The 27,072-nt window shown below is 39.8% G+C and overlaps 11 protein-coding genes across 11 annotated transcripts; 4 read left to right on the top strand and 7 right to left on the bottom strand. All coding sequences in view use genetic code 12, as the record gives it.

Annotated features, from left to right (window-relative positions):
• Window positions 1-1,045: 1,045 nt before the first annotated feature.
• ZCF4 (Zcf4p) lies at window positions 1,046-1,975 on the bottom strand (the record flags this gene model as incomplete). Its single annotated transcript, XM_064918273.1, has 1 exon — window positions 1,046-1,975. The coding sequence occupies one exon, from the start codon at window positions 1,973-1,975 to the stop codon at window positions 1,046-1,048; it is 930 nt and encodes a 309-aa protein (XP_064774855.1).
• A 642-nt stretch (window positions 1,976-2,617) lies between these two features.
• RJT20DRAFT_126833 (uncharacterized protein) lies at window positions 2,618-5,524 on the top strand (the record flags this gene model as incomplete). Its single annotated transcript, XM_064916844.1, has 1 exon — window positions 2,618-5,524. Exon 1 carries the CDS (start codon window positions 2,712-2,714, stop codon window positions 5,520-5,522), a length of 2,811 nt encoding a protein of 936 aa, XP_064774854.1. The 5' UTR covers window positions 2,618-2,711.
• Window positions 5,525-5,592: 68 nt separating this feature from the next.
• Window positions 5,593-6,528, bottom strand: RJT20DRAFT_1367 (uncharacterized protein; the record flags this gene model as incomplete). The annotated part of the gene is made up of 1 exon (XM_064918496.1): window positions 5,593-6,528. One exon carries the CDS (start codon window positions 6,526-6,528, stop codon window positions 5,593-5,595), a length of 936 nt encoding a protein of 311 aa, XP_064774853.1.
• Window positions 6,529-6,615: 87 nt separating this feature from the next.
• On the top strand, window positions 6,616-8,834 carry MTO1 (tRNA modification protein). The gene has a single exon (XM_064919760.1). The coding sequence runs from the start codon at window positions 6,690-6,692 to the stop codon at window positions 8,772-8,774; it is 2,085 nt and encodes a 694-aa protein (XP_064774852.1). The 5' UTR covers window positions 6,616-6,689; the 3' UTR covers window positions 8,775-8,834.
• A 32-nt stretch (window positions 8,835-8,866) lies between these two features.
• RJT20DRAFT_126831 (uncharacterized protein) lies at window positions 8,867-11,513 on the bottom strand. The gene has a single exon (XM_064916843.1). It carries the CDS (start codon window positions 11,057-11,059, stop codon window positions 8,894-8,896), a length of 2,166 nt encoding a protein of 721 aa, XP_064774851.1. The 5' UTR covers window positions 11,060-11,513; the 3' UTR covers window positions 8,867-8,893.
• A 1,680-nt stretch (window positions 11,514-13,193) lies between these two features.
• Window positions 13,194-14,713, top strand: RJT20DRAFT_126830 (uncharacterized protein). The gene has a single exon (XM_064916842.1). The coding sequence runs from the start codon at window positions 13,472-13,474 to the stop codon at window positions 14,669-14,671; it is 1,200 nt and encodes a 399-aa protein (XP_064774850.1). The 5' UTR covers window positions 13,194-13,471; the 3' UTR covers window positions 14,672-14,713.
• On the bottom strand, window positions 14,714-15,743 carry RJT20DRAFT_126829 (uncharacterized protein). Its single transcript, XM_064916841.1, has one exon. It carries the CDS (start codon window positions 15,664-15,666, stop codon window positions 14,743-14,745), a length of 924 nt encoding a protein of 307 aa, XP_064774849.1. The 5' UTR covers window positions 15,667-15,743; the 3' UTR covers window positions 14,714-14,742.
• A 1,385-nt stretch (window positions 15,744-17,128) lies between these two features.
• RJT20DRAFT_94048 (nicotinate-nucleotide diphosphorylase (carboxylating)) lies at window positions 17,129-18,031 on the top strand (the record flags this gene model as incomplete). Its single annotated transcript, XM_064921512.1, has 1 exon — window positions 17,129-18,031. The coding sequence occupies one exon, from the start codon at window positions 17,129-17,131 to the stop codon at window positions 18,029-18,031; it is 903 nt and encodes a 300-aa protein (XP_064774848.1).
• Window positions 18,032-18,094: 63 nt separating this feature from the next.
• RJT20DRAFT_34318 (anaphase promoting complex subunit) lies at window positions 18,095-19,768 on the bottom strand. The gene has a single exon (XM_064919756.1). The coding sequence runs from the start codon at window positions 19,475-19,477 to the stop codon at window positions 18,158-18,160; it is 1,320 nt and encodes a 439-aa protein (XP_064774847.1). The 5' UTR covers window positions 19,478-19,768; the 3' UTR covers window positions 18,095-18,157.
• SMI1 (Smi1p) lies at window positions 19,690-21,783 on the bottom strand. Its single transcript, XM_064919754.1, has one exon. It carries the CDS (start codon window positions 21,542-21,544, stop codon window positions 19,901-19,903), a length of 1,644 nt encoding a protein of 547 aa, XP_064774846.1. The 5' UTR covers window positions 21,545-21,783; the 3' UTR covers window positions 19,690-19,900.
• Window positions 21,784-23,286: 1,503 nt separating this feature from the next.
• Window positions 23,287-26,265, bottom strand: GCS1 (glutamate--cysteine ligase). The gene has a single exon (XM_064919755.1). The coding sequence runs from the start codon at window positions 25,784-25,786 to the stop codon at window positions 23,480-23,482; it is 2,307 nt and encodes a 768-aa protein (XP_064774845.1). The 5' UTR covers window positions 25,787-26,265; the 3' UTR covers window positions 23,287-23,479.
• Window positions 26,266-27,072: the final 807 nt, after the last annotated feature.

The raw sequence follows: 27,072 nt of genomic DNA, 5'->3' as shown, positions 1-27,072 counted from the left end.
AAGGAAGTCCAAATGTTATGGTATGACTACTCTTAGCTTGAAAAAATTTCAAATAATTTATCAAATAGGACCCTATGACTTGGTATTTTGATTATATTGTGACTACCCAACCGACAAACATTGCTAATGTACAGTGATTCATTTTTTATGTTGTAAGACATCCAGCGAACTCGCGATTCTCGGCAGAATCCGGGGTTCTACACCGGCGAGTATCCGAACATCGGAATATGCATTATTGCACCCAAGGCATTTTGGCTTGATATCCGCTGTGGGTTTGGGATAGAATAGAAGAAGGAAGAGGTGGGAATAGGACATTGGAATCAAAGAGATGTTGTGTGTTAAGTAGTGAGTATCACTGGCTTTCTTCATGATAAGCCGCTTTCTGGAAAAAAATTAGGTAGCTTTAGTTCGGAGTAATTACTCTCCATAGTACGTATTACAAAAGCCGCAGCTTTTAACTAATGTCCCTATGCATTTATGTTGCATCCTAATTATAAATATATATGCCCCCCTTTTTATAAATCGCTTCAAAAGAATTCTCGAGAAACTTGCCAATTTTTCATCGTAAATGGAGCAGTTAAAGTAGATAGCTTCTTTTGTAACCATTAGGTCAAGAATTGCTTTGGAAAGCGAGAGGGTAGTATTCTTAACTTGTAGTTCGAGATCGGACAAGTTCTTTTCAAGTCAATATCCCATTATAAAATAAAACAAAAAAAGACATTTCCTCTTTAAAGCAGCTTCCATAGAGTCTCTTGTAGATGTTCCCTAGTTCCCTACGAATCCTAGGAAGATATCTGCCACGTACGCAACTTCCTTTTTTATTAAATCTTACTTTCATGAAACTTTTGTATACCTTGACTGCCATTCAGATACTTCTTCATCCAACCAAAAGATGCGGCATCAGAATATGATTAGCCATTTTGCTTGACATAATATTTCCCGTTCCTCCCCATAAGGAAATGAGCCAAAGAGTCCTTTCAGGACTTATCATCAAAGCTCACATATATATCCAGAAGCTTCATGTAGTCTTTAAAATTGCCAATTACTATCCGTCCCCCGATAATTCAGGAGTGGGCGATTTTGAGCTGAGATTATATTTTGACTCCGTAGACAAAGTTGGATTGAGTGATCGGGGCGAATACCCTGACGGAGAGGTAAATGTGGAACTTGGCACCTGAAATAGGGAATTTTCTGATTGCAATTTTGAAGTTCTGGACCCATAACTTGACATGGCTGAAAGCTCGTTAATTAAACCAAAGTCTAACTGATGCATTCCTGAATCTACTTCAGCCAGAAAATCTAAACTGGGTCCAAAGTTACTACTTGGAACTTCCAGGGTTTTGCTAATCCTGGAAGACATACTCTGCTTGTTGATCTCATCTCCTTCCACGCAGTCCTGTTGCATGGCTATCTTTTCCAAAAAGTATCCATGCGGTCTTACTGCACCGCTAAAGCTCTTGCTTGTCTTTTTCATTTCAGCCGGTTTGTGACTTCGTTTCATGTGTCGGGCAAGGTTATCAGCGGATTCAGGACGTCGTATTTTCAGCATATCTCTAGAAAATTTCGAAGTCGTGTTTGGTGATGTAACCATCAAGTTGGCATTTGCTTTACTGGGTATTATAGGACTTCTTGTAGGTATTAATGTGCTTCCTATGGGTATATGATTGGAGACGAGGTCCAACTGAAACGAATTGTTCAAATCTTCGAGGTCAATGGGCTTTTCATCCACCATCGTCGGTTCAACGGGATTCAAACTATTTCGATGGTCCCTGCCATCCTCGTCAATATATTTCACTTCCTCCAATTTCTTATGAAGTTCATGCTTGGTCTGAGGCCAGGAGCATTCCAAACTTTTCAGTTGGCAATTCTGACAAATGGGATACAGAGTCTCATCGCACTTCTTCTTTCGCTTTCGGCACGTTAGACATCCTGTACGAGACCGAGTAGTCTTCACCTTCTTCCGTGTACTTTCCATCTAGCCAGCTAGCTCTGTTCACCACTTAAACCGTAGTAACGTAATGTAATCGTATTCCAAATTCATCTATAATCTACGGGCATTTAGTTGACTCATTCCTAATTGGGTAAGGGAAAAATTGCTAACCGCGCTTGCAGCCATAAGCAGGATGGGATCGTGGCAGAGCCACCTCCCTAGAGCTTGTGGATGGGTTGAAAATACGAAAATAGTGGTATCGTTGGGTTTGGGAGTAGAATGAAGTTGTTGAGGTTTATAGGGGCTATAAAGGATGGAGTGATCTTGGAAACAGCCGACAGAGATCTAGCTTAGTAGAATGTTTGTGAAGATCTTTCTTACATGAAAAGAGTGTTGTGGCGAGCACCCCATTACACTATAGAAAACTGTCTCTCTTGACAATTGTGAAAACAACTTTGAAGCATACTTCCCATATTATACGTCTAATATACTGCTAAGGAGTAAACTACTTCGACAAGTATATAGTAGGTAACACATCTCCCATCAACCATCACCATCAACCATCATCCATCACCACTATATACTGAATATGGAGATTGCATCACGTGCCCCACATACTTATGAAAACTTCCAAAAACATGTAAAATGTCGATTTCGACAAATATTCCAATTGCAGATTGGTACACGTGACGTCTCTAACATTGAAAAATCACTAAAAGACAACACACTTAACAGTTAGACAACGGTAGTCTCTGTCAATTCTGTACTATTAAACCTGACAATGAGTGTTCCGGAGGCCGAATCGACTATGATCGAGGGTGATGGTGATGGTATCGTTGCTTATAGTACGGTCGACGAAATGTTCACCCAATTGTCTGTCCCACAAATCCAGAAGTTGAATAGAGAGTACAAGACGAAAATAGAACAGACCAAGGCCGATTTGCATACATTAGTTGGTAGTAAATACCGTGATTTGATCAAAATTGCTGAAGACATTGACGAAATGTATAAAGTTACTTCTTCAGCAGACCTGAAATTGGCCGAATTGTCATACAAAAAGTCACGGTTTATCCCTTTTACCAATACCAATAACCATGCAAAGTTTAATACACTCAGTAGGATAAAGGTGGCCAAAGATGTAAAAAAAAATGCTCGATTGACCATTGTAAGGGATATTGTCAACAACCGCTTGCAAAAACTTGATTTGAAGATGGCTACGAATGAATCGGGCTCACCCTTGGTTCACACATCGAATTTGATCTACTACGCTAAAGTCTACTATACCGTGGAAACACTCTTCCCTGACTTGTTGCAAGAAAATGTTCATCTAAGACTTAAATTTCTCCAATTCAAGAATAATTTTATTGAATATCTCGAAACTGAACTTTCTAGTTATAGTCTATTCGATAATGCGGTGTATGGATCAACCAATGACAGAGTGAAATCAAATCAAAGATTGGTATTGAAAGAACTTGTGAATACGCGTCCTATGGCACTCAATGAAGATATAGAAATATTAGATGATGCATATCAAGAAGAAAATTACGAGGCAAATGACGAAACAGCAGTGGACGGCTTCGAAAACGAAGAATATATTCAATCAAAGAAGGAATCATACAGCAAAGTTTTGCCACCAATTATTAATTACTTGATCGCATATACTATAGTTAACAGGACGAGTGATGATTTGAATACTCTATCCAAGATTATTGAGAAGTTTGTTCTGGTAAGGTATACTTACTTGTCGTCTTTGTTGGAGCAACTGGCAGACGAATACGATCCTACACGCATAAATTTTTTCAGAATATTCAAGTATGTTGAAAACACTTGCAGCTATCTAGAGAAATATCTCAAAAAAAGGAATAGCTCATATTTCAAGGCTCTAAAAACCGTAACCCAACCGTGGAAAGCGTCCAATTTGATTGGCTTCAGGGATTGGATTGATGAAGAGGATGTTCGCTTCGACCAAGATATATATTTGATCGAATTACCAACATCTGTATCTAATGACATTGATCTCACAATCCACAAATTGCCCACCTTAATTTATACCTACTTTCATAGGGTCGTTGGCTTTGAGTCGTCTAAGAGTGACACCTTTCCCAAAATATTATCTTCGTTGTTGGTGTTTCATAATTTCTTTTATGACCTCATTCATCTTTTTGATTATACTACCTTCAACGAATCAAAATCTCGCTTGATAGATCTTATTACAGGGAGTAAAAGTGGTAATATTTTGGTCACACTTACGCAAGAAATGACAAAAAAGATTGAAGAAGCGTACTCTCAACATTATGATCAACTTATATCCTCAGAGTCTCCAATAAGTATTATTTCAGTCATCAAGGAGCACTTCAAAGAAAATGGAAGCGTCCCAACTGACGAAAATCTTGAATTATTCTCAAGCGAATTGTCCACACTTATGGACGACAGCCTTGAAAAATATATCAAAGAGATTTCTGAAATATCTTTCTCTTCTTCTAAAGACAGTGTTTCAGAATCTATTAGTAAATGGTTTGATAAATTCACAGATTTTGATATTTTGGTTGATATTTCCAAAGAGTCAGATACATCAAGACTTAACTCGTTCAATTGCTTAAGTAACCTTCATTCATACTTGTCTAGACCTTCCAACGAGGCCAAACAAGAAATCTTGTGGGGTAGTTTCACTAACAAGTGGTTTGATTCCGAGTTCTCACAATTGTGCAATAATATGAATGCTTCGTTCTCGAAATGCATAGCGGAGTTTGTTAATCAACTTGAAATCCTTTTGCAGGAGCTGAAATCGAATGATATAGAGTCCCACTATTATTTGCTAAATGGACTACTCTCTGTCAAAGAAAGAATTCTCGAATTTGAGGGTTCGAAGTTGAATCTAGAAGGTTCTTTAGGTAAGATTGAGACTCTTTGTACCAAGCTCTACGGAAATCTTGTGGAACTGATACCAGAAAAATCTTTTTATGAAGCATTTGACAGTTTCATCGAGGGAGTCAAGTTGGACCAAAACACGGATGATTTGCCAACTCGACCATCCTTGAAATTGATTTCATTGATGTATAATTTGGCGACTGAGTACTTGTCAGCAGGAGGAGATAAAACTAAATACAAATATGAAAAGTTGTTCCTGAGCATTCATGTTAAAGGCATATTTAAAAATTCAAAGGATGAGTGGATACGCAAAAGACTAATCGAAGAGAGAATATTGAAAGCAGTGGCTGATATTGAATCAGGTCAAAGTGTGGATAGTGTCCAAACAGTAAATTTGGAGAAGTCGGAAAGTGATGAAAGTACAACTAAAGAAGAAGTAACAGAAGATATAGAAAAAGAGGAAGGAGAAGAATCTAATGTTGAGAATGGCAGCAGCTCATCTCGAATTCCGATTATAAACTTATTTGCAAATTTTGTATTCTTAGTACAATTCGCAGAAAAAGATAGCGAGGCAGCTCAGGAATGGATCTCTACAACATTGCTGGCTATAAACAAACTGTCAAGCACGCCACTCATTGATGAAGTTACTCTGAAAATCGTGGTGAGATCCATCACCGAATACTACACATCTACCAAGGGAATTTACCTTCCTCTTCTGGTTTAATATGTTTGAATAGTGTATATATATTTAAAATGCACTATTATGATGTGCAAAAGATATATTATCGTGAGTATTAATACAAATAGAATTTGCAACCCTCTTTGGTTAGGGCTTTCAAAGCTTCTGTTGTTTCTTTGATGTCCCAAATATTTTGACTTTTGACGTCTAAATAAGAGTTGTCAACAATGACGATCTTGATTTCTTCCTTGGTTAAAACTGATTCTTCATTGTTAAGAACCTTGAGTATCCTGCCTGGGGTACAGCAAAGCACACGAGAAGTAGTCGTTTTAAGTAATTTCAAATCAACTTCAATTTTATTCTTGTTGATGACCTTTAAAGAGGAACCAGGTAAGTCCTTGGTTGCACGGTGAACATCACAAGCTCTAAGAGCAGACATCGAAATTATAGCAATGAATTTTCTATCTTCTGAGTCGGTGGTGCTGTGAGCAGACTTTGGGGCAATTTCTGGCTTTCCCTTTGCATTCTTCTTTGAGTTCTTGCTCTTCTTGGAGCTCGATGGTAACATATTCTTAAATCTTGTTTCTATAAACTTGGGTAAGTTCTCCAAATTACGTTCATTTTCAATCAATTCGGCCGTTGATCTAATATCGGACTTGTTGAAATATAATTCGGATAGTTCTAATGCTGATAAATCACCATTCTTCTGGCGAATTTTTGTATTTATGTAGTCAGCTATCACTTCAGTGGAAGATTCTTTGGAAAGATTCTTCTTTTGCTCTATATCCATTTCCATTTTAAGACGTTTCTTGTCTTGTAACTTGGAACTCTTTGCCTTTCTCTTTTTACTTGTAATAGCTTCAGTTTTGGCTACTTTCGGCCTCTCTTCATTATCGTCCTCATTTATATTGCTATATTCATCGCTGTCGAAGTCCGCTGATCCCACATACACAGCACCATTTTCTGGCTCAGAAAAGTCCACTTCATACTCTAAACCATCCCCAAGGTCATCTCCGCCGGCTTCAATAGCTACTTTCTCTAATTCAGTCATAACTTCTTCTATTCTCTTAGTATGGCTTGTCAATTCGTGGAGAAGAAGAGATGAGGTTCCAAAAAATAATAATTTTTCAGCTGAGAAATCGATTGAAATGCGATTCAATGGAAGGTTTCTGGTGAAGATAGTGTGGAGTAACGAGATAAGAAACAAGAGTCATGCTTAGATTCTCGAGGATTGGTTCAAGGAAAAGTCTACTTGGAACTACAACTCAAAAAAGATCGATAATTATTAATGCTGACTTGAGGAGATTACTAGATGAGTCTACAGAAACTCATCCAGTAATTGTTATTGGAGGTGGCCATGCTGGATGTGAAGCCGCTACTGGGTCGGCTAGATCCGGTACTTTGACAACATTAATAACTCCACATGTAGACAAGATTGGTACAGCGTCGTGTAATCCGTCCATGGGTGGTGTAGGAAAAGGAACTTTATTAAGAGAGGTGGATGCTTTGGATGGCGTATCTGCTAGAATCACAGACAAAGCAGGAATCCACTTTAAAATCTTGAATGCTTCGAAAGGAGCAGCCGTTCACGGACCAAGAGCTCAAATAGATAGAGACATTTACTTGAAGGAAATGCAAAAGGAAATTTTGAACTATCCTAATTTGTCTGTGATGCAAGCCCTGGTGAAAGATATTATCATCGAGCCTCGGAGAGATGAAAGCAAAGATTCTACGGGAAGAAATTTTGGTAAAGTCAAGGGAGTAATTTTGGAAGATGGACGTGTTCTATCGTGCTCTAAAATAGTAGTCACTACAGGGACATTCTTAGGAGGTGAAATACACATCGGTCTCACGGCATATCCAGCAGGAAGGATAGGCGAGGAGGCAACATTTGGATTATCAAAGACCTTTAGAGAAGCAGGGTTTAAGTTGGGTAGGCTCAAGACAGGAACACCAGCAAGGTTATCAGCTAAAACTATCGATTATTCTAATTTACCAATTCAGCCATCTGACAACCCACCTCAACCAATGTCATACATGAATGACCATGTTGATCTTGAAAATCACTTAGTCAACTGCCACCAGACGCATACAACTGCTGAATTCCATAAACTTATTGCTGAAAATTTGGATAAGTCCATTCACATAAGAGAAACAGTAAAAGGACCTCGTTATTGCCCATCTATTGAATCCAAAGTTATCAAGTTTCCACAGAAGACCTCACACATGGTATGGTTGGAACCAGAAGGGTTAGAATCAGATTTGGTCTATCCCAATGGAATATCGTGCACTATGCCAGCTGAAATCCAGGAAAAGCTTGTACGAATGATGCCCGGTTGTGAAAACGTCACGATGGTACAACCTGGTTACGGTGTCGAATACGATTATGTTGATCCACGAGAGTTAAAAATGACATTAGAAACCAAGTTGGTTCATGGCCTTTATTTGGCAGGTCAAATAAATGGTACCACTGGATATGAGGAGGCAGCGTCTCAAGGATGCTTGGCAGGTATAAATGCTGGACTAGCATATAAGGGATCTTCTCCTCTAGAGCTTACAAGGGCTAGCGGGTATTTAGGAGTTCTTGTCGACGATTTGATTACAAAAGGTGTAGAAGAGCCATACAGAATGTTCACCTCCAGATCCGAATTCAGGGTATCTATTAGATCTGATAACGCTGATACACGCTTAACTGAGAAAGGTTACCACTTAGGTGTAGTCTCTGAGGAAAGATATCAACATTTCACGAAGGAGATGAAACAGTTCAACGATATCAAGGATCATTTAACAAGTCTCTCCAATTCAGGAGCTGTGTGGTCTCCTGCCCTCAAAGGATTAGAACTGGATGTCAGTAGAAATACCATCGTTGATGGATGGAAGCTACTCTCTTATAAAGGCATGCTGATTTCTGACCTTTTGCCACATATGGCAAAGCTTACACCAGATGGTAAAGTACCAGATTTCTATGCCAATATTTCCCGTCGTTTGATGAATAAAATAGACGTGGAAAGTGATTACGCTCCATGGATGCCTAAGGAAAGAGCTCATTTGAATGCTTATGCTGCAGATGAAAACCTTTTGCTTCCTCTCAACTACAACTACAACTACGAAGGAAGTCTTAAGATCTCACATGAAGTTTGTCTGTTGTTGAATACAATTCAACCGAAGACAATAGGACAAGCAAGAAGAATTCAAGGAGTTACGCCAGCTGCCATTTTTGAATTGTTCAAGTTGGTGAAAGGAAACCAAGCGGAACTTGCAATGGAAAGAGAAATGTCTATGCAAAGTCAAGTATAAATTCATTGATCAATTGTATTGAATTATCAGTGATAATTTGTAAATAGTGAATATTGTAAATAGTGGGATTATAATACATGTATTGAGTAAATTACAGTAGGTTATATTTCTATTATACATTATTCGGTATAGGTTTCATCAATTGTTCGTGAACGTCTTCTCGGCCTCGAAAGCGACGGTGTCGACGAGATCGATGAAGAGGGAGATCCACTTGAAGCTCTATCATCACCAGTGTCGTAATATTCTTCGTCGGCATAACGTTTCGTTTTCATGGAGTTTGTGAGGTTGTTGTCCAATGATATAAGGTGTTCAAGTGGAAGGAAGCTCATTGCCAATTTTGAAATCTTGTCAATTTGCTCAGATCTGTTGGGACCACTACCAGTGAACTTCACTCTCTGTAAGTACAACAAAATATCACTCAAGTTGATCTGTGAGGAGTTGTGATTGCTTCGATGGTCAGCATACGCTTCTAAGTCGCCTAATAGAGTCTGCAAGAAGGAGTTTGATTTTCGTTGGATCGCCTTATATGCTTCTTGGCTAATGTTTGTCGTCTTCTGTTTCTTCAAGGGTGGTAGCTGCAATTCACTGGTGTTAAACCGATGTAACTTTATAGATTTGACCAATCCTTTGACAGTGTTTAAGGGTATAGATTCTCCGACGCCTGAGGCAAAGTGAGACTTGTACTTCGGTATTCTGCTCAATTTCGCGTTGGGAACCAATGATTCTTCTAATAGAGCATGGTTAGGTACTTGCTGCTCGTGTTCCGAATCAGAGTTCTGATCTTGGGATTCATCAAGAAGCTCATTATAGCCGACACTCTCTTCGCCAATAGTGAATTGCTCTTGTATAATTCTGGCAGGGGAAAGGCCACTAGGAAAGTCAAGTGGATTAGTTTGTTGTGGCGTTACTAAATTGCTTCCACTAAGCTCTACAGATGAGAGAGCTTGACTCAAAAGTGCTCTTTCCCTAAGGGGAGTTTGATGTCCCTCTGTGATCTCAATGTGACTAGAGAGTGACTCAGAAGTCTCCTGCAAAGCATGTCGGATTTCGTAGTTATCGTATCTTTCATCAGGATCGTACATGTCATAGTTCTGATCTTGGATATCGAACGCTTGTTCATTAATTTTTAATGGTACATCTGGTATTGTAATGTCTCCAACATCTTGGGTAGACCCCCCCTTTGGAGTTTCTTCCGCTGAATTAGCAAAGGTTGTATTGTTCCTTGCATTAATGAAACTTCGATTATCGCTGAAATCTTGTACTACGAATTCCACGGGAACGGGGGATCTGAAAGGAACAGCGTATTTGTTTTCGGCTTTTGCGACTTCCTCTGAATCTTGCTTGTTAGTCTTATTTCTGAGTTTCCTTGCCAATAGAATTTTCTCTAAGTAAGAAAGTGGCTTCTTCTCAGGTGTATTGAGAAACAGAATTTCGCTGATTTCGTCTTGATTCTCCCGCTGATTATCTGAAATTTCCTTTCTGGTTGAAACGACTTCTTGAAGAGCACTTTGAGGAGGGCTTGGATGTGTGGGGGAGATGTGTATTGGAGATCTGAGCATTCCATCGATATTTGACGGTATGGGAAGTGACTGATCAAATTCGGTTGATAATTGGCGAGGTGGCGATGTAGGCGAACTCGTCAAGGAGGGAGAATGTGTAATTCTTTGCGATTTTTCTAACTCTCGAATATTGCTTTCTACTACTGGTGACGTGACAGCTTGAGCGACCTCAATACTTTCTGAGGCAACAACACTGATATTGAAGGGATCTGTATTCTTTTCCCGAACTTGCTCTTTTGGTTCACTTCGTAATTCATTTGCATTTTTATCTCTCTGTATTTCTCTCATTGAAACACGACAGAAGAACCGCAAATAATCGATAGTTATTGGACCCTCATAGTTTGGTTCGTAGACAAAATCACCTTTCAGTGTTTTTATCATGGATGAACGTCTGCGTCGCAGGCGTAAGATGCTCGACCTTCTTTCATTTATTCTTGTGGGTGTTGATGGCCTGCTGTTCCTTTCCGAACGACCAGGAGTCGACCGACGTGAACGAGAGTTTCCATGGGTTCGCTGTGCTGAACCTACGACTTGGTCTTGCAGAATTTGTTGAGATAGTATAGCCGTTGCCTGTGTGAGCTCATTTGGGGGAAGATGTATTCCTTTCAAGCTGAAGCTGGGACGATTCGGAAATGAGTAGTTTGCTGCTTGGCTATTTACATGTGTGATACGTTGTTTTGGCGTGGAGGGTTCCGTGGCGCTGCGTTTTGTATCATCGCTGCTCATTGGAGCTTGGCGGTATTCAATGAGTGGAATTGTTGTGGAAATAGTGAATATTGGGAGTAATATCTGTAGTTATTGACTATTTTATATTGTGGTAATACGATATTGTATATGGATAATGTGTGGACCGTTGAATTCGTGATGATTTGGAGATGATGGTATAGTTGTCATAGAGGAATTCATATGAATTGATATGACTTCATAGACAGATTTCTATGGTTGACACGTAGTAATTCTATTGAAGATAAGAACTAATACACAATCTCTTCTCAAGTCTGTGTCTATATTAGTTACTTCAATGGATTGTTTCCAGATCGGAAGTCACAGCTCTTATGGTGTATTTCTGTGAGTGGAGTCTAAGTAATATCTCTTTCGTCAAACCTTTGTCTCAGTACATGTAAGTAGGTAAAACAGATAATCACAGACTGTAGCTTCTATTACCCATGTATAACAGAAGCAGATTGATTAACTTAATCTTTAGTCGCTATTTACTACCGCGGTGGTATTTCTCAGACTGTTTGTTTATGTTTACTTTCTTGTTAATGGCGTGCGCGCTCAGAGATAAAAGATGCATTTTAGAGAGTATGAAGTGAGGGAGGGAAGTGAGGGAGTGTGAGAGAGTGAGTGCGTATGAAGAGTGTTCAAGAGTAAGTGGTTAGTAAGAGTAAGTGATTATTGAGAGGAGCTTGGGTATTAAGATAAGCGAGCAATAAGAGTAAGTGAGTATTGAGAGAAAGTGGGTCATTGAGCAAGAAGAGCAAAATATGAATATAAAAGTAAGTGAATATGTAAGAGTAAGTGAGAAGTCGGAGGTGTGGGTATTTGTCTTAATAGATATAGTCATCATCGTACTAAAAGATACTACTGTAGTAATACTTTTATGGATACGTGCAATTATCCTTGAGAGTTTGTAAAGCGTCTGTGGTGAATGATTGTTGATGGGAGTGGGTCTTTCAAAAAGCTGTTGATATAGTTATCTGGGAGTAAATAATACAGTTCTCTATTTTTTGCAACCGTCCTGTCATTCCTTCTATGCTAATCATCCATCCTTGCCAACGACTGTCATTTTTACAAGATTGCGTAAACATTTAGGATTCCCTTTCTAAAAAGAATGCGTGGTAATGTGTTCTGGTACTTTTTGCAACCTAATTTACTATTTAGTACCCACCCTGTGTAGTATCACGAAAACATGTTCTATTCTAAATGCTCATATATTGGCATTCTGTTAGTGGCAACCGTTCTCTTCTCAGATGATTTGGATTACTGATCCTCCATTAGATCTCTCGCTCAGTATAGTCATTCTCTATTTTTCCAGACTCTTGCTCTGTTTTTAGTACTCTCTATATGCTTTCATTACTATGTATTTTCTATTTCATTAACTTTTATTCACTGCTCAATCTCTTTGATAGTAGTACCTGACGATCTGATACTCAATCTCCAAGTGAACTCTATCTCAATGGATACCTCATTCTCAATGGTGAACTCTATCCTTTGTTTGAATATTCAATCCCGTACACCACCTCCTTTGTTACACGCTGTTACACTTTTTTTCACTCTTCTACTCTATTACACTGTTACACTGTAGCACAATACTCCTACCCTCTAATATACTCTTACACCTTACACTCTTAAATTGTTGCTCTTACACTCCTACATTCTTACACTCTATTACCCTATTTTCCACTATACACTATATGACACTATATTACACTATATTACACTATTTTACACTATATTACACTATGTTCCACTATACTAACATTCTAATACACTCTATGTTACACTCTATTACAATATGTTACACTCTATTACAATATGTTACACTATATTACTCTGTTACACTCTTATATTCTAACACACTATGACAATCTCTTACATTTTCTTACAATACACTCTCTAATACACCCACCCTCGCATGCCCTCTCTTGCACCCACCCTCTCATACACCTACTCTCAAATACGCTCTCTACCACTAAACACTACCCCATTTACTAAAACCCTCTCTGCTAAACCCCCTCTACCACCACCAACCCTCCATACAGGCGAAAAAATGATAGCAACTAACCGTTTTTCGAGGCTTCTCTTAGGACTTCTTTTGCAGACAAAAGTTTACGACTGTTCTTTCTTCTATGACTGCTGTGTGGGCAGGTTCAATATTGGGAACATATTGTATGAATTGATTGGTATATTTATATATGTAGATATATATAAATATATATGTATAGATATAGATATAGAGACATCTACATACGCTACAAGTATCATCGATTATTCTTTTCCCTCAATTGGAAAGAATCTGAATGATTCCTGCTGAATCAATTACTGACTGACTCTCGTTACTTTGACCTCCAATATTCACACAACCAGATAGCAATCTACACATTTGACCATTGAAACCCACCAAAAGTCCCCAAAATGTCTTCAAACGTACCTCCAAGCGAAAACTTGTTGACAGCACTTGTCTCGGGTTGTACCGCTGCTGCCGTGTCGTCTACCTTGACCTACCCGCTAGACTTTATCAAGACTCAGCAGCAACTCTCCAATAGTGCCTACATGTTGAAATGGAACGTGCCAGGAAATTACCCAAGTTCAGTGGCTCAATTATACAGAGGATGTAGTGCCTTGGTTCTCGGTACCGTCATAAAAAACTCCACAAGACTCATCTCCTACAACTGGCTGTCGAAGGTAATGGCCATCGAGGGCCACGACGGTAGCTCAAAGACAAGTGCCCCAAGAATGGTCATTGCCGGTGCAATGAGTGCTTTCATCGAAACTCTTTGGTTGATCCCTTTTGAGAATATCAAAATCACAATGATCCAAAATCAATCGTTGGCAAACGAAATTGCTCGCTCTGCTGATCAAGGTCTTGGGTACGATATCACGGGAAGCTCTACAAGACCTGGCTCTAGTGTGGGCCTGCCTTCGTCTGTCACACCCGCTTCTGCTAAACACCATCATCAGAAGCCCCCACTGAACATATTTACGAGGCAATACATTTCTCCTCATGCGTATTTCACATCAGATATCATATCTCAGTATAAGGGTAACAAACCGTACTCGAAGTTTCAACCGGCACGGACACATAGTCCACGGGATAACTTAAAAATTAAGTACAACAAGCACCCAACGTTAACTTTCTTGGGCACTATCAAAGAAATGTACACTTTGAAAGGTATCAATGCTTTCACAGCAGGTACTTTCATAACGTTCACTCGTCAGGTTGCTATCTCTACTGTTTGGCTCTCCACCTACAACGCAGCACGCCAGTTTATTGATCCACACAATACTGAGCAAAGTTGGTTTGGTCACAAGCACACAGCATTTCAGCTGATTGCATTGCACGTATTTGCCTCGACGGCTGTTATTGCTGCCACTCAACCTTTGGATGTTGTGAAATCTCACATTCAGTCCAAGAATGGAAAATCAATCTACAAAGACTCCCTTCTGACAGCATACAGACTTTTCCTTGAGCAAGGTCCCAGGTCTTTATTCAAGGGTTCTCTCCCTAGAGGTATAAAGGTGCTTGTCAGTGGTGGTTTGACAGGAGCTGTATATAGTTACGTTGAGGGTATTGTCACCGTTGCTGGTGGACAAACAGTGTTTGCTGCTTCATGATGTCATAATTATTCTATAAATACATATAATACATTCTATACAATTCCTTTTAAGTAAACCCAGACTTGAACTTATTCTAAATAGACCGGAAGTAAGATCTCTCCACTCTTATGCTGCACACCATTGAATTTCTTTGCCAAAAGACCACCGCTGTGACTGGGTTGACTAAATGCTATTTGAGATTTCGCTAGACTAACTCCATAAATGGAGTTGGTAAGAACCACTTGGAGCATTGCTTCCGCTAGACCATATCTTCTCCATGATGATGCCACCCATATTCTCGATATACCTATTTTTGAATTTTTATTAACTTGCTTAGGAACTATTGACTGGGTGCGATGGACCATCCATCTGCTCTGCTTTTGCACGTCTGATATTGTATCTGTAGTACAAAGGCCAACTGCTTTATTTTCAATTACAACAACAAATGCTCTGCTTGATTCAATGCCTGGATTCATCCATTCTCCTGAATCTGTAGGAGCATTGAGTTCACGGTTGACCATATCAAGCATTTGTGATGTCTTTTGGACTTGTTTCTTATTAGATTTATCAATAGCAATAATTTGGACTTTCGTTGTAGTGGAAGTATTCTTCTGTCTCTTTAACCCTGTTGCTCTTTTAAATGAGGTATTGATGGTTATAGTCAAATCTTTTACCTTTTTGACTGACAACGATTCTGGCCATGGGATTCCTTGGGCATGTAGGTCATGATATTTCTTATGTATTTCTCGATCCTTTGGGACATATTCGTAGTATGTCATTCCACAAGCCGAGCATGTGGTAGACCTTGAGGCTAATAATCCTGAAGATGAATTTGGTGAAGTAAATCTTAGCGTTGATTGAACCTTCTCTGATTTCTTTTCTGATGGAGGAGAGCTGCTCTTGCTTGATGTTACTGGTGACAGTGCCGATTCTGGACCCGACTCAACTTGGCATCCGGATTCTTCTGTGAGAGAAACATCTGGTGTTTGTAAGCCAGTGCTTCGACGCTTCATTGGGTCCTGAAACTCGTTACGACAGCTACGAGTGACGAAGATATAGCAGTTAAAGAAAAGTGATAGTTTATATTAATGATTTTTCATAAGTCGCGTTTGTGAGCGTTTCTATTTTTTTGCAGTAAACGAGATCACATAGATAACGTAATGGGAGGAGTGTCAAGTAGAGCATGAAGAAATGGAGAGTGAGTAGAAGTAGTAGAGGTAGTAGTAGTAGAATGAGTTGTAATGGGAGTATTGGTAGATGATTAACTATGGTGATTCATTTGGGAACTAGTCAAGAAGGGGGATTCCTGTGGTATCTATAGTTTCTGTATGTAGCAGCAAGAATGAAAGAAAGAAAGAAGAGAGAAAGAAAGAAGAGAGAAAGAAAGAAGAGAGAAAGAAAGAAGAGAGAAAGTAAGCTAATTGGTAAGTAGTATTACAGTGTGTGGAGCTGCAAAATAGTGAAGAATAGAGAAAAGCTAAAAATATGAATGGTGGTGACTACAAAATGAGCGAAGTATATATATGTAAATTAAATGTTGCACCTAAGTTAATATTGTGTAGCATAGGGTTCTAATTAATGTGGATTGGTTTTACTTGTAGATGCAGCCGAAGCTATAATGAGGAAGATATGTAAATAAATAGGATTTTGAGTAACCAGCCCAGAACCAACTATTCATATAATAGCTTTTTTAAGCCTACGTATGAGACTACGTCTTCTATTGATTCCTCTCTTAATAATAACAGAAGTTGGAGTACGCCAATTCGGTAAAAGAACCACTCTTCGTATACATGTATACTAAAGACTGGATACACTCCAGCTTCTACTTCGGTACTAAGTTCAAGTGTAGTACTGACCTCTAGTGTAGGACTAACCTCTAAGGTCTACTGTAGTACTAACCTCTATTATAGTACTAACCTCTATTATAGTACTAACCTCTAATATACTAATAAATACCCATACTCATATATTCTCTATGTTTCATAGCAATTTCTTATGTTAGTGAGTATTAACTAATGTGAGATCGAATACAGAGGAGAGCTACATTCCCATCCACCATTCAATGTTATTTTCTTATTACTTAGTGTTTTTTTATTGTCTGGCAGCTCACCGACATTCCCATCAATATGGCACCTACCCATTATACTTCCCACCACTCACTAATCTATCATTCATCTCTCTCTCATCACCATGTCTTAACCCCAGCTTTACTTAAACCCACTGTACAGGCATCCCCGGATCGAACCTCGTATCGCATCACGAGATTTTCCGGTGCTCGACATTCGGCTAGAAGAGTATCATAAGGTGAAATATTTCTGTATTCTATTTTGGATGTTCTATTGAAGTACAGAAATTGCAAAGTGTTGAGTTCACCTGTGGATTATTAAGACTTTAAGTACCGCAATTTCATAGCTAGTGAATTTTATTGGCTTTTATCGTCTTTTCAATCTTTTAATTTAGACTCTTGTACAAAAAATGGCTTCGTCTTACGCTAATCTTCTCCCAGTAAATGGTCGCTGGAAGCAGCAGATCACCGAATACCTTTCCGAAGATGTGCCTTCTTTTGATTTCGGTGCGTTTGTCGTCGGGGACAAAATAGAAACAGCTTCGTTGTACATCAAGCAATCCGGTTTGATCTGTGGTGTTCCCTTCGCTGCGGAAGTGTTCAAGCAATGTGAACTTGAAGTGGAATGGCACTACAAGGAAAAAGACTACATTACTGTTGAAGATCTCAAGGCAAAGGGAGGTAAAATTGTGGTTGCTACAGTCAAGGGACCAGCTAACAAGATTCTTCTTTCGGAAAGAACCGCTTTGAACTTGTTGGCAAGAGCCTCTGGTATTGCTACCCAATCGTACATTACCAAAAAATTGGCTGATGAAAGTGGATTCACTGGCCTCATTGCCGGTACTAGAAAGACAACTCCAGGATTGAGACAACTTGAGAAGTACTCCATGTTGGTTGGTGGTGTGGACACCCATCGTTATGACTTGAGCTCTATGGTCATGTTGAAAGACAACCACATTACATCTACAGGAAGTATCACCAAGGCCGTGAAAAGTGCCAGAAGTGTTTGTGGTTTCGCCGTTAAGGTTGAAGTTGAGGTGAGCACTGAAGAAGATGCTCGTGAGGCCATTGATGCTGGTGCCGACGTTATCATGTTGGATAACTTCTCTGGCGATGCATTGCAGAAGGTAGCACAGAGTTTAAAGAAGCACTACGAAGGCTCAGGAAAGTCTTACTTATTGGAATGCTCCGGTGGTTTGACCTTACAAAACTTGAGCAGCTACTTATGTAATGACATTGACATTTACTCAACTTCTTCTATCCATCAAGGCACTGGTATTATTGATTTCTCATTAAAGATCAATGCAAACTAATCACTATATGTATTTAAAATATTAAAGTTGAATAGCATTGAGAATGAATGATATGCGGAATGACATTATGTTTGGACTTTCATAGCGTTTAAAGCAACTGTATACTATTGGGTGGAAAGGTCGTGGTCAGCGGATAGATGAATAGGTCCTAAGTTCCAAGCTTTGAAAGCCCGAGTTAAACCCTATAACATCGGATACGTTATGCAATATTCTAGAGCTTTCTGTGTCCTCTTGTTCCTCATTTTCGTTTGTAATCCTTTCGTTTTCTTCATTTTCTTCTTCAGCATATACAAATGCTGGACGGTCACTGATATTGCGGATAGAAGATCTGTTATTTAACAGGAATCCAGAGGCATTTGTCAATCCACTTTGTATGCTTAAATCTTTCAAAAGATCACTTTGATGACTTGCAAAACTAGTAGTATGATTGATATGATCACCATAGGATCCTTTATTTCTGACAGCAATCCTGTTGTTGTTATTGGTGGATTTCTTCCCGAAACATCGAATAGCCCGAATGTGAGAGTCTTTACCATCCTGATGGTTAGCTAGTATGATTAACTTGACTACAAAACATTTGAGCACACCATCACTCCGTATCCCGTTAAATATGATATGTGACCAACCTATAGGTTTGTTGAAATTCACAGTACATACTTCGCTCAAGTCCCAACCATCAGAGCTACCTGCCATAATTTTTATTCGTGATGGTGTATAACTTTCGTCCAAGCTGTAGTTGGTAAATATAGAAATACGCTCCAACAGCACTTTCTTGGAAAACAGTATCGTTAAAGCATGCGGATTGCATAATTGGTTATTCATTATAGCACTGTTGTTGTGGTTGTTACCGTTGCTTCCATCGGACTGCCAATATGTATCTGGAGAGTCATCTCGTAATTGGGAGAGCCCAAAACCTTGTTTGTAAGACAGCAACTTCCAATTGGCGAGCGGTGACAAGTCCAAAAGTTGTAAACTTTCAAGCTCTTCTAGTCCTTTGGCGTAGTATACTCTCTGAATTTGTTCCAAAGAAGGCTGTTCTGATTGAGTCATGTTGTTATTCGATGATCCTACACCTGTTCCCATGTCATCGGGATCTATATCGTGGTCTCTAGAGTCATGGATATCGGTTCCGTCTTCCAGAAAATGCACGTTATCCGACGTGAGAGCGGATGTTATCGAATCAATCAAGATATCTTGAGGGATCTCTGTTTGCAATTGTAATTCATGATGCAGCGAAGTAGCCATAGCGTTTATCGAAGACGTATTATAGAAGTTCAGTGAATTGCTGTTATTATTATTATTAATATTATTATTGCCGCTATTGTCGATGTTTTGAATGATATTATTGTCGTTTGACGCATCGATATTACTGTTATTGCTGACATTATTGCTATTTGTATTCTGATTGATACTGGACTGATCCCAATATCCAGACGAGTTATTCATCTTACTACAGACTAGGCTTCAAGGCCGCTACTTTTTTCTTTTTTTCGCAGAAACCTTTATAACTAGACTATTTAACTTCGGAAATGCAATTCTTAAACCTCTTTATCAATCTTAACACCTCCTTTCTTTACCATATTGACATCATTATTCTACATCAACCATAAGCTCTGTTTTGGTGCAAAAACACGAGGTGTGCATATAGACACGGTGAACTAGTGTTGTGGTTGTATGCAGTGCCTGTAATTAGCCATAGTTAAGACTTCAGGCTTCAGGCTTGAGATGGTCAATGACAGAAAGTAGGGTTATAATGAACGGTGAAAGATAGGAAATATATATATATTATACTACCTACTTCTCCTCGGCAGAAGGGAAAGTAGGAACAATGGACCTAAAAATAACAAGCAAGTTTAAAAAAATCTATAACTATAGTTCAACCTCTTTTAAACCATCTACTATTTGCTGGTCGGCTTCGTCAGAAGCCTTGTTCAAAGGCTCTTCTGGTTGTTCAGATGTAGCTTTGGGTTCGTTTTCTTCGTTAGTTTGTGTTTTGTTTTCTTCTTTACTTTCGTCTTTTACTTCCTCTACTGCCCTTGATGGTTCCTCTGTGTTGTCGGCAGCAACTTCGACTTCTTTCCTTTCATCAATGAGAGTCTCCTTGGGCAACGCGACGGATGCAGACTCAACATTTATCAAAGGACTCGAACCCGGGCCCTTACCATTGACATTGGTAAGAGATGTATCAGAATGTGACAATAATGGACTTTCGGATCTCAATGCATTGCTGCTACTGGTTGCGCTAGCGCCCACGGCGGCAGGGGATGCCTTCTTAATTACTCTTTGTGGGGTGAAAGCAGTTGAGAAATTCTCAGTTAAACCATATTTCTTCAACGCTCTTTTTCTCATAACTTCCAAGTAGCTCAAACTACCCTTGATTGCACCTTTTCCGAATTCCTTGCCGTCTTTGTCATAATAGCTCAATTCTCCTTGGTCTTCATCTTCATCTCCAACTCCGTACTCATCATTTCTAGAACTGGAGAGGAAACCCAAATCTTCCTGGAACTGTTCAGAATCTATTTGGTAATTACCAGCCTCCAAGTCAGAAACGAAGTTGAAGATGAACTCCTGGAAGCTTGAAGCAACAACCAATTTGGTATCGTAATCTCTTCCGAATATTATTACTTGACCCCAGTTTCCACTAGGTCCTGGTGATAAGTCCAATGCAATTTGATTTCCAATGTGGTCCTTCAAAATAGGAACCCAACCCTTGTGGTAGTAATATGGTTGAACGGCGTTAGGTGGAATGGATCTTTGGTTGGCAATGAAAGTGTTGTTCAATGGTCTTTGAGCTGCGCCATTGGCAGTGGCGGTTGACGAGCTTGTTTCTTCGACATCTTGTTTCTGTTGTTCGCGTTGCTGTTGTTGAATGATATATTGCTGTCTTTCCAATCTTTCAGCCACTTTTGACCATACGATGTATTCTTCTGCAATTCCTTCCAAATCCAAAATTGCCAATCCCATGATCAAACCCGTAGGTTTGCCGCCTCTGAATTGACCGTCATGTCTTTTATAGAATTGTCTGAACTCTGAAGGAAGGGAACCACATCCCAAGTCATTTTCGAATTCGTTCAAGTCGGCAGTGGTTACACCGTCGTTTAAATAATCCTCCAATTCTGGGTATTCTTCTTCTATCCATCTTTCGATACGGTCCCAGAGCGAGTCGATAGTTGGTAAGGGCGGTTGGCCGTTCTGGTTCAAGGTTTGAAGTTGTACATCGGAACCGTTGGACTTAAAGCCTGGCTTGTAACCGATATTTTGCGCGTTAAGACGGCCATTGTTGATGCTGTTGGCAGAGCTTCCAACCAACGAGTTTGAGGACGAATTTTGGTATGACGACAAGCGGTTCAATTCGTTTAATCTCGATGACGAGCCGTCGATGTTGCCGTTTCCTCCTACGACGTTGTTGCCCCTTGCTTCGCTGCTGTTCTTGTAGGGTGAGTCGTATGAAGCGTAGTGGTCGTCTGTCGTGATCGAATGCACGAACGCCTTGAAATTATCCATTAACCCCATAGTGTAGATGAGTGCTTGTTAGCTGGAGATTCGCTGCTAGCTGGTTGAAAGTGCCGACACGATTGTGAAGTGTTTACAGCGAGGTGGAATCGAGTTTGTAGCGAAAACACTGCCTCTTCTTAAAAGATAAGACCAAACAGTCCCTTGTAACAGTAAAGAACAAGATGCTCTCACTACGTGATTGGGAAAATACCCTGCTTCGCTAGGCGGAATAGAGAATGCTCACCGAGTTTTTTAGTGAGAGCAAGGTCGTGTGGTCGTACTAAAAGGTCGACAACTTGAAATTTTGTGGACGGTATTAGGGACTTGTAGGTCATGCACTGCTGGTGGAATCTGGTGGGGAGAAGACTGAGAAATGACGGTTTAGGGAAGACTAGTGAGCCGATGAGGGACTAGGCAGCAGCAACTGAAAAGAATAGTGTAGTGTTTAGAGTAGTGTTTTTGTGATTAATCTGGCCACGAATTGTAACCACAGGAATGCACAATCTAAATAATGTTAATTGGGAAATGCTAGAGTCTAAAGGCGACGTGTGCTGGCTATCATTAGCATTATTATTGTTCTGTTATGTTATATGTTATTGTTATTGTTTATTGTTCTACGAGAATAGAGTTATGGTTAAGCCCGCGTCCTGGTGGGCTGTGCAAAAAAGGGCGTTCATTGAGTTAGTGAACCCTGGGACACACTGAGAACTTTTTTTACTGTCAAAATAGTGTTTTTGTCGCTGGTCAGTTTGGTATATTACTGCGTCATGGATGTAATCCACACGGGCTGGTCGTCGTCTAGCGAGAATATTGCAAATTTTCGATGGTTTCTTGTAGGCTTTTGCTTTCGGATAGGCAGAGATCTTTTGGAGTTGTGCCTGGAATTGCTGCAGCAGTAGTTGGAGGACTTAGAAGCCCCATTTTTCGTGGTACGCTTAGAATTACTCCGGTTTCTGGAAATCTGGTATCTTTCGTCTGGAAGAAGCAACTTACCTATGGTTTGTTGTCTGGGACTCTGGGGTTATGACACCCCAGTGTACACGTCACTGAATAGCGGCTAGAAGTGGCTACGTCCCCATTCGGTTAAATTCAGAAACTGCCTACAAAGCCACCAGCCAGTAGTGGGGCCCGTCGCTACCGGTACCAATTCGTACCAGAAGAAGTTTCAGAATGTTATACCGGCCGCGCGCATTATGCCACTACTAAGTAACGTGAGCCCAGAAAGAGTCATTGAAAGGAAGAGAGTATAGTGTAGTCTTTCTATTGACCGAAATGGACCAGAGGAAAGGAATGGATCCAAATGTTTTGTTTTCACACAAACCGACCTCAGGCGGTATTGTCACGAATATTATGTTGCCATAATATACTTCAGTTTCTTCCGCTAAGCTTCTAGTAATGTCAGCTGATCGTTGTTTTTCTGGTGACTCCGAAATTTGTCGAAAACTGATTTTTGTTGTCCAATTTAATTTTTAGGACGTGTTCTGTGGTGGTTTGTATGCAGGTCACTTATATCAGTAGTTTTAGGGGGGGTGTTTCAAATGGTTAAAAAGATGGTTAAGGCAAGAGTTGGGGATATCAAGAGATAGAGACCAATCACCATTTTATCCTCAAGAAGTCCCTGATCTCATAGAACATGTACCAGGGAAAATATTTGGGCATACACAATTAAAGAAAATCACGTGACGTATAGAAAATGTATTACTGCGTTCCTGATGTTTATGACACTCCTTACGTAACTTTCCTTAAGTAACTACATGATACAATATTCCACAATAAATTTCAATATTTGTATATTCTAAGGGCAAGCCATTGTAGGTAATGTATTACTTCTATGTTTCTTCCGAGTAGCAATGTATCGCATAATTTATATTAGTATGAATAATAAATAATTGGCACTCTTGTAAGCATCTTCTCATTGCAAATTTCAGTTAAGAATCTGATGTTAACTCTAAATCAATTACTAGTCAAATATTGAGTTAAAGTCTCTCCAAAGAAAGCTGTCAACAATTCCTTATCCTTGAAATCTGTGATGTCAATTGTTTTCTCCACCAAGGCATAATTCAAAGCTTCGCTAACCTTTGAGTCCCTCTTGTACAAAGGAGAGTTCAACACGTACTCTCTCATCCAATGAGCTGTAGTTGGAATCTTTCCACTGGCTCTATTCGAGATCAAAACCAAGTAATTCTTTATTCTAGTTAAGTTCTTGGCCAATTCTTTATTCTCACAGTGGTGAGATCCCGTTGGTAACAAATCAGTGGCGATGACTTTTACAATTAATCTGATTAAACCAGGAAACTTGTCGTTACCGTTAATTATTTCATTGACTGTGTATCTTTCGTCTATTCCTTGGTCGTCAATATCGTTAACTGCATCGATTGTTCTTCTTCTTCCCCTGTAGAAACCATTTGGATGGCCATTTCCATTTAAGGATCCATTGAGGGCGGCCAAATCATCTTCAGACTCTCCGTTAACAAGAGCTCCATTTAATGAATATCCGTTCACGTAGACTTCGTCAAATCCCAATTCGTCATTTCCTTTGTTCAAGAAACGGTCGAACCACGAGAGATCGTATCCTATAAATTCTCTATGATTCAAATTCCATTGGTCTAAGGACTTAAACCAGAACTTCTCCTCCAAAACTGAATCAACATTGTGAGCTAATTTCATGTTCTTTTCGATTTTCAGGATTGGGATGTAAAAGTTTGGTTTGAATCTGATAATAGCCTTCGACAATAATGAGAGAAAGCATGAATAAGCAGCATTCTCAAAATCGGTCAATTGAATCTCCATTGGACGAAACTCAACTCTCCACCCAGGAGTCTTGCTGAGATCAGTGCCTTCTGGGTACAATGCTGGAGGCTTGAATCTAAGTGTTTGCCAGTTCGTAGACTGAATATTTTCAAAGTGATCATTTTCAGTGGCATTATCCTGGTTAATACGTTCACTGAATAAGACCAATGGGTCTCTGATGAATAAATGTGCAAAGTGGTTAGCAAGGTATTTATCGAAAAGCTTTGGATTCTCTTTACTCAAATGATGGTATACTTTCTCATTTAAAGGAGCATATATGTCATTGTACTCATCCTTAAAATAAGCAGTCGAGTACTTATGATCGTTCAAGTAATTGTCGATAGAATCATATCTTGACTTTGGAACTTTCTGGATTGGCTTTCCGTCCTTGGTTTTCAAATCGCACCAGTCTCCAAACTCATTGACATATTGAGTGTTGTTAGGTAACCTCTGACGTTTGTCGACATGCATACCACCAAACAAATCATAACCAGTATATGGTTCGACATCTCTCTCTATGAAAGTTCTATCATCCACTGCTCCACTTACTACATTCCATCTGACATCTTGGTTGACAAGATATCCCTTGAAAATTGGTGAAGCTGCTGATAAACTTAACATAATTGGAGTGATAGGAGCCAAGGAGTCGTACAAGTATCTAGCTTCATTAATATCCTTTGCTTGCATGGTAATTTGTAAACAACTTGAACCCATTCCGAATCCCATAGAATCCATGTAGACATGCCCCGGCTTCGAGGCTCCTAACCAAGGCTCCTTATCGCTCAAGAACAAGTCCCTGTCCTTTGGAATTGAATCGTCGATCAACTTCGTGTTGATATCTGGGTACATTGGTAAGTTGATAGCGACCTTGGCACCTCTTCTCTTTCTAATGTTAGCTGTCAATGTTGGAAATCTCACATGTCTATTGATGATTTCATCTGGTAAAAAAAGCGATTGAGATGCTGGTCCAATAGGCTGGGCCGGAGGAGAAGTAAAGTTGGGGCAACCCATGCGTGGAAATGCCGTTAAAGTTAATGGCTTTATATGAGCAGGTAATTCGGACTCACTAACCTTTCTTCTGAGGATCATGTTTTGTTCAACATAAGCGTAGTCTTTTAAACACGTTCCGTCGTAGGGAGAAGCAGGAGTACCTTCTAGCATGAATCTACCGTATTCTGGGTGGAAAGAAATGTTATTTTCTTCTGACTTGTGAAGTGACTTCTTTGGATCGTTCAAGTCATTGAGAATGTAGTCCTTATCAATTGACAATCTTGCTGTCTTGGCGTTGGGATTTACATCAACCAACATGTACTCGACTTCGTCACCCCAAAGGAACTTATCATCGGTTCTGGATTCCGAATGTTGCTTGAAGATGTTGATAAGTTGAATTATACCATTTTTCCGGACATGTTCATTGTGTTTTCTCGATTCGTGCCAGTCCAAGGGCGTACCCAATGATAATAAACCCATTAAAACCGAGATTCGAGGAATGCAGAAAAGTGACGGTACTACAGAACCTCAATGGTTCGGTCACTGCTTAATATTTCGTTTGCAGTGGGTTTGACGATTAAACACGATTCACAGGATGCAAATCTATGCTAGAACAAGGATGAAATTTACGAGAAGTCTCGTGGATCGATGGTTTCTAGCCCGAAAATGTCGGCAAAAGTTGGATCAGATAGCCTGACGCAGTTACCACGAATGAGATCCGACGCCAACAAACACACCAGCTGCTATGCTACCGTGCAATGAACCCACAGTGTCGGTGTGAAAGAAACAAAAGAAGTCAAAATCCGATAGAAAAATTCTTGTGAATGAGCGAGCAGCGATGAAGTCGGCTCGGGAAGACACTGGAGGGCAGGTAATTATAGGTAAAGTCACCACACGGAACAGTCTGAAAAATGGGTATATACAGAAAGCTGTGGAGCCAACAGTGTGGAGGATAAAAATTATCAGGAACTCAATTGTTATTATATAGTGTGTGTTAACTAATACATCGTCAGCATCTGATTATTAATGGCTTGTGGGAACCAGTATATTGCTAGACTGCATGGGCCAAAAGGGTTGCAGGATAATTCTTTTCGACATAAACGGCTATTAGGAGTGGTAGTATGGGAGTGGATGTGAGAGAACGGAAGAAGAACAGAGTTGGTTATTGGGGCGGTCCGTAGACATAGAGAGAGGGAGAGAGGGAAGACTCACAGAGAGACAGAGGGAAGGGTCACATATAGAGAGGGAGACGTACAGATAGAGAGAGAGGGGGCAGTGGTGTAGGATGCCAGCCTCGATTTTGATGGGACTGCTTCTCTGAAATATAGCTACAAGCGAAGAGAATACTAAGAATTGAAAGGTGGGAGAGCTGGAAACTCGAAAATTGCGGCGATCTTTGGATTTTCCTTTGTACTACTACTCTAACTTATAGTAATAATGGCATTGGATGGCTTATCGGAGCCCTCGATTCCACTACGGGGAAGCTGTAGCTTTAGAAGAAAATTAACTTTACGAACAGCCTCCAAACCCCTCAAAACATTACAAATGCTCCAACGATTGACACTGCTGACCAGTGGCCAGTTTGTACCCGTAATAATAAAATTTCGTTATTCCATACGACTGTGGATGCTATTCTCCTATATCACTAATATCACTAGTACTTCAAAGGTATTGGGTGGTTATCAGAATTAGCACACAGCACGGGACTCTGACTAAGCATGTCACGTGATACTCGTCTTGTTTTGCAGCGGGAATTCTTGTCCTAA

Source organism: Scheffersomyces xylosifermentans, assembly GCF_036884685.1.
Source record: "Scheffersomyces xylosifermentans strain CBS 12540 chromosome Unknown RJT20scaffold_3, whole genome shotgun sequence".
NCBI classification, from domain to species: Eukaryota; Fungi; Ascomycota; class Pichiomycetes; order Serinales; family Debaryomycetaceae; genus Scheffersomyces; species Scheffersomyces xylosifermentans.
Note: the sequence above shows the minus strand (reverse complement) of the source record. Positions and strands in the feature narration are given on the sequence as shown.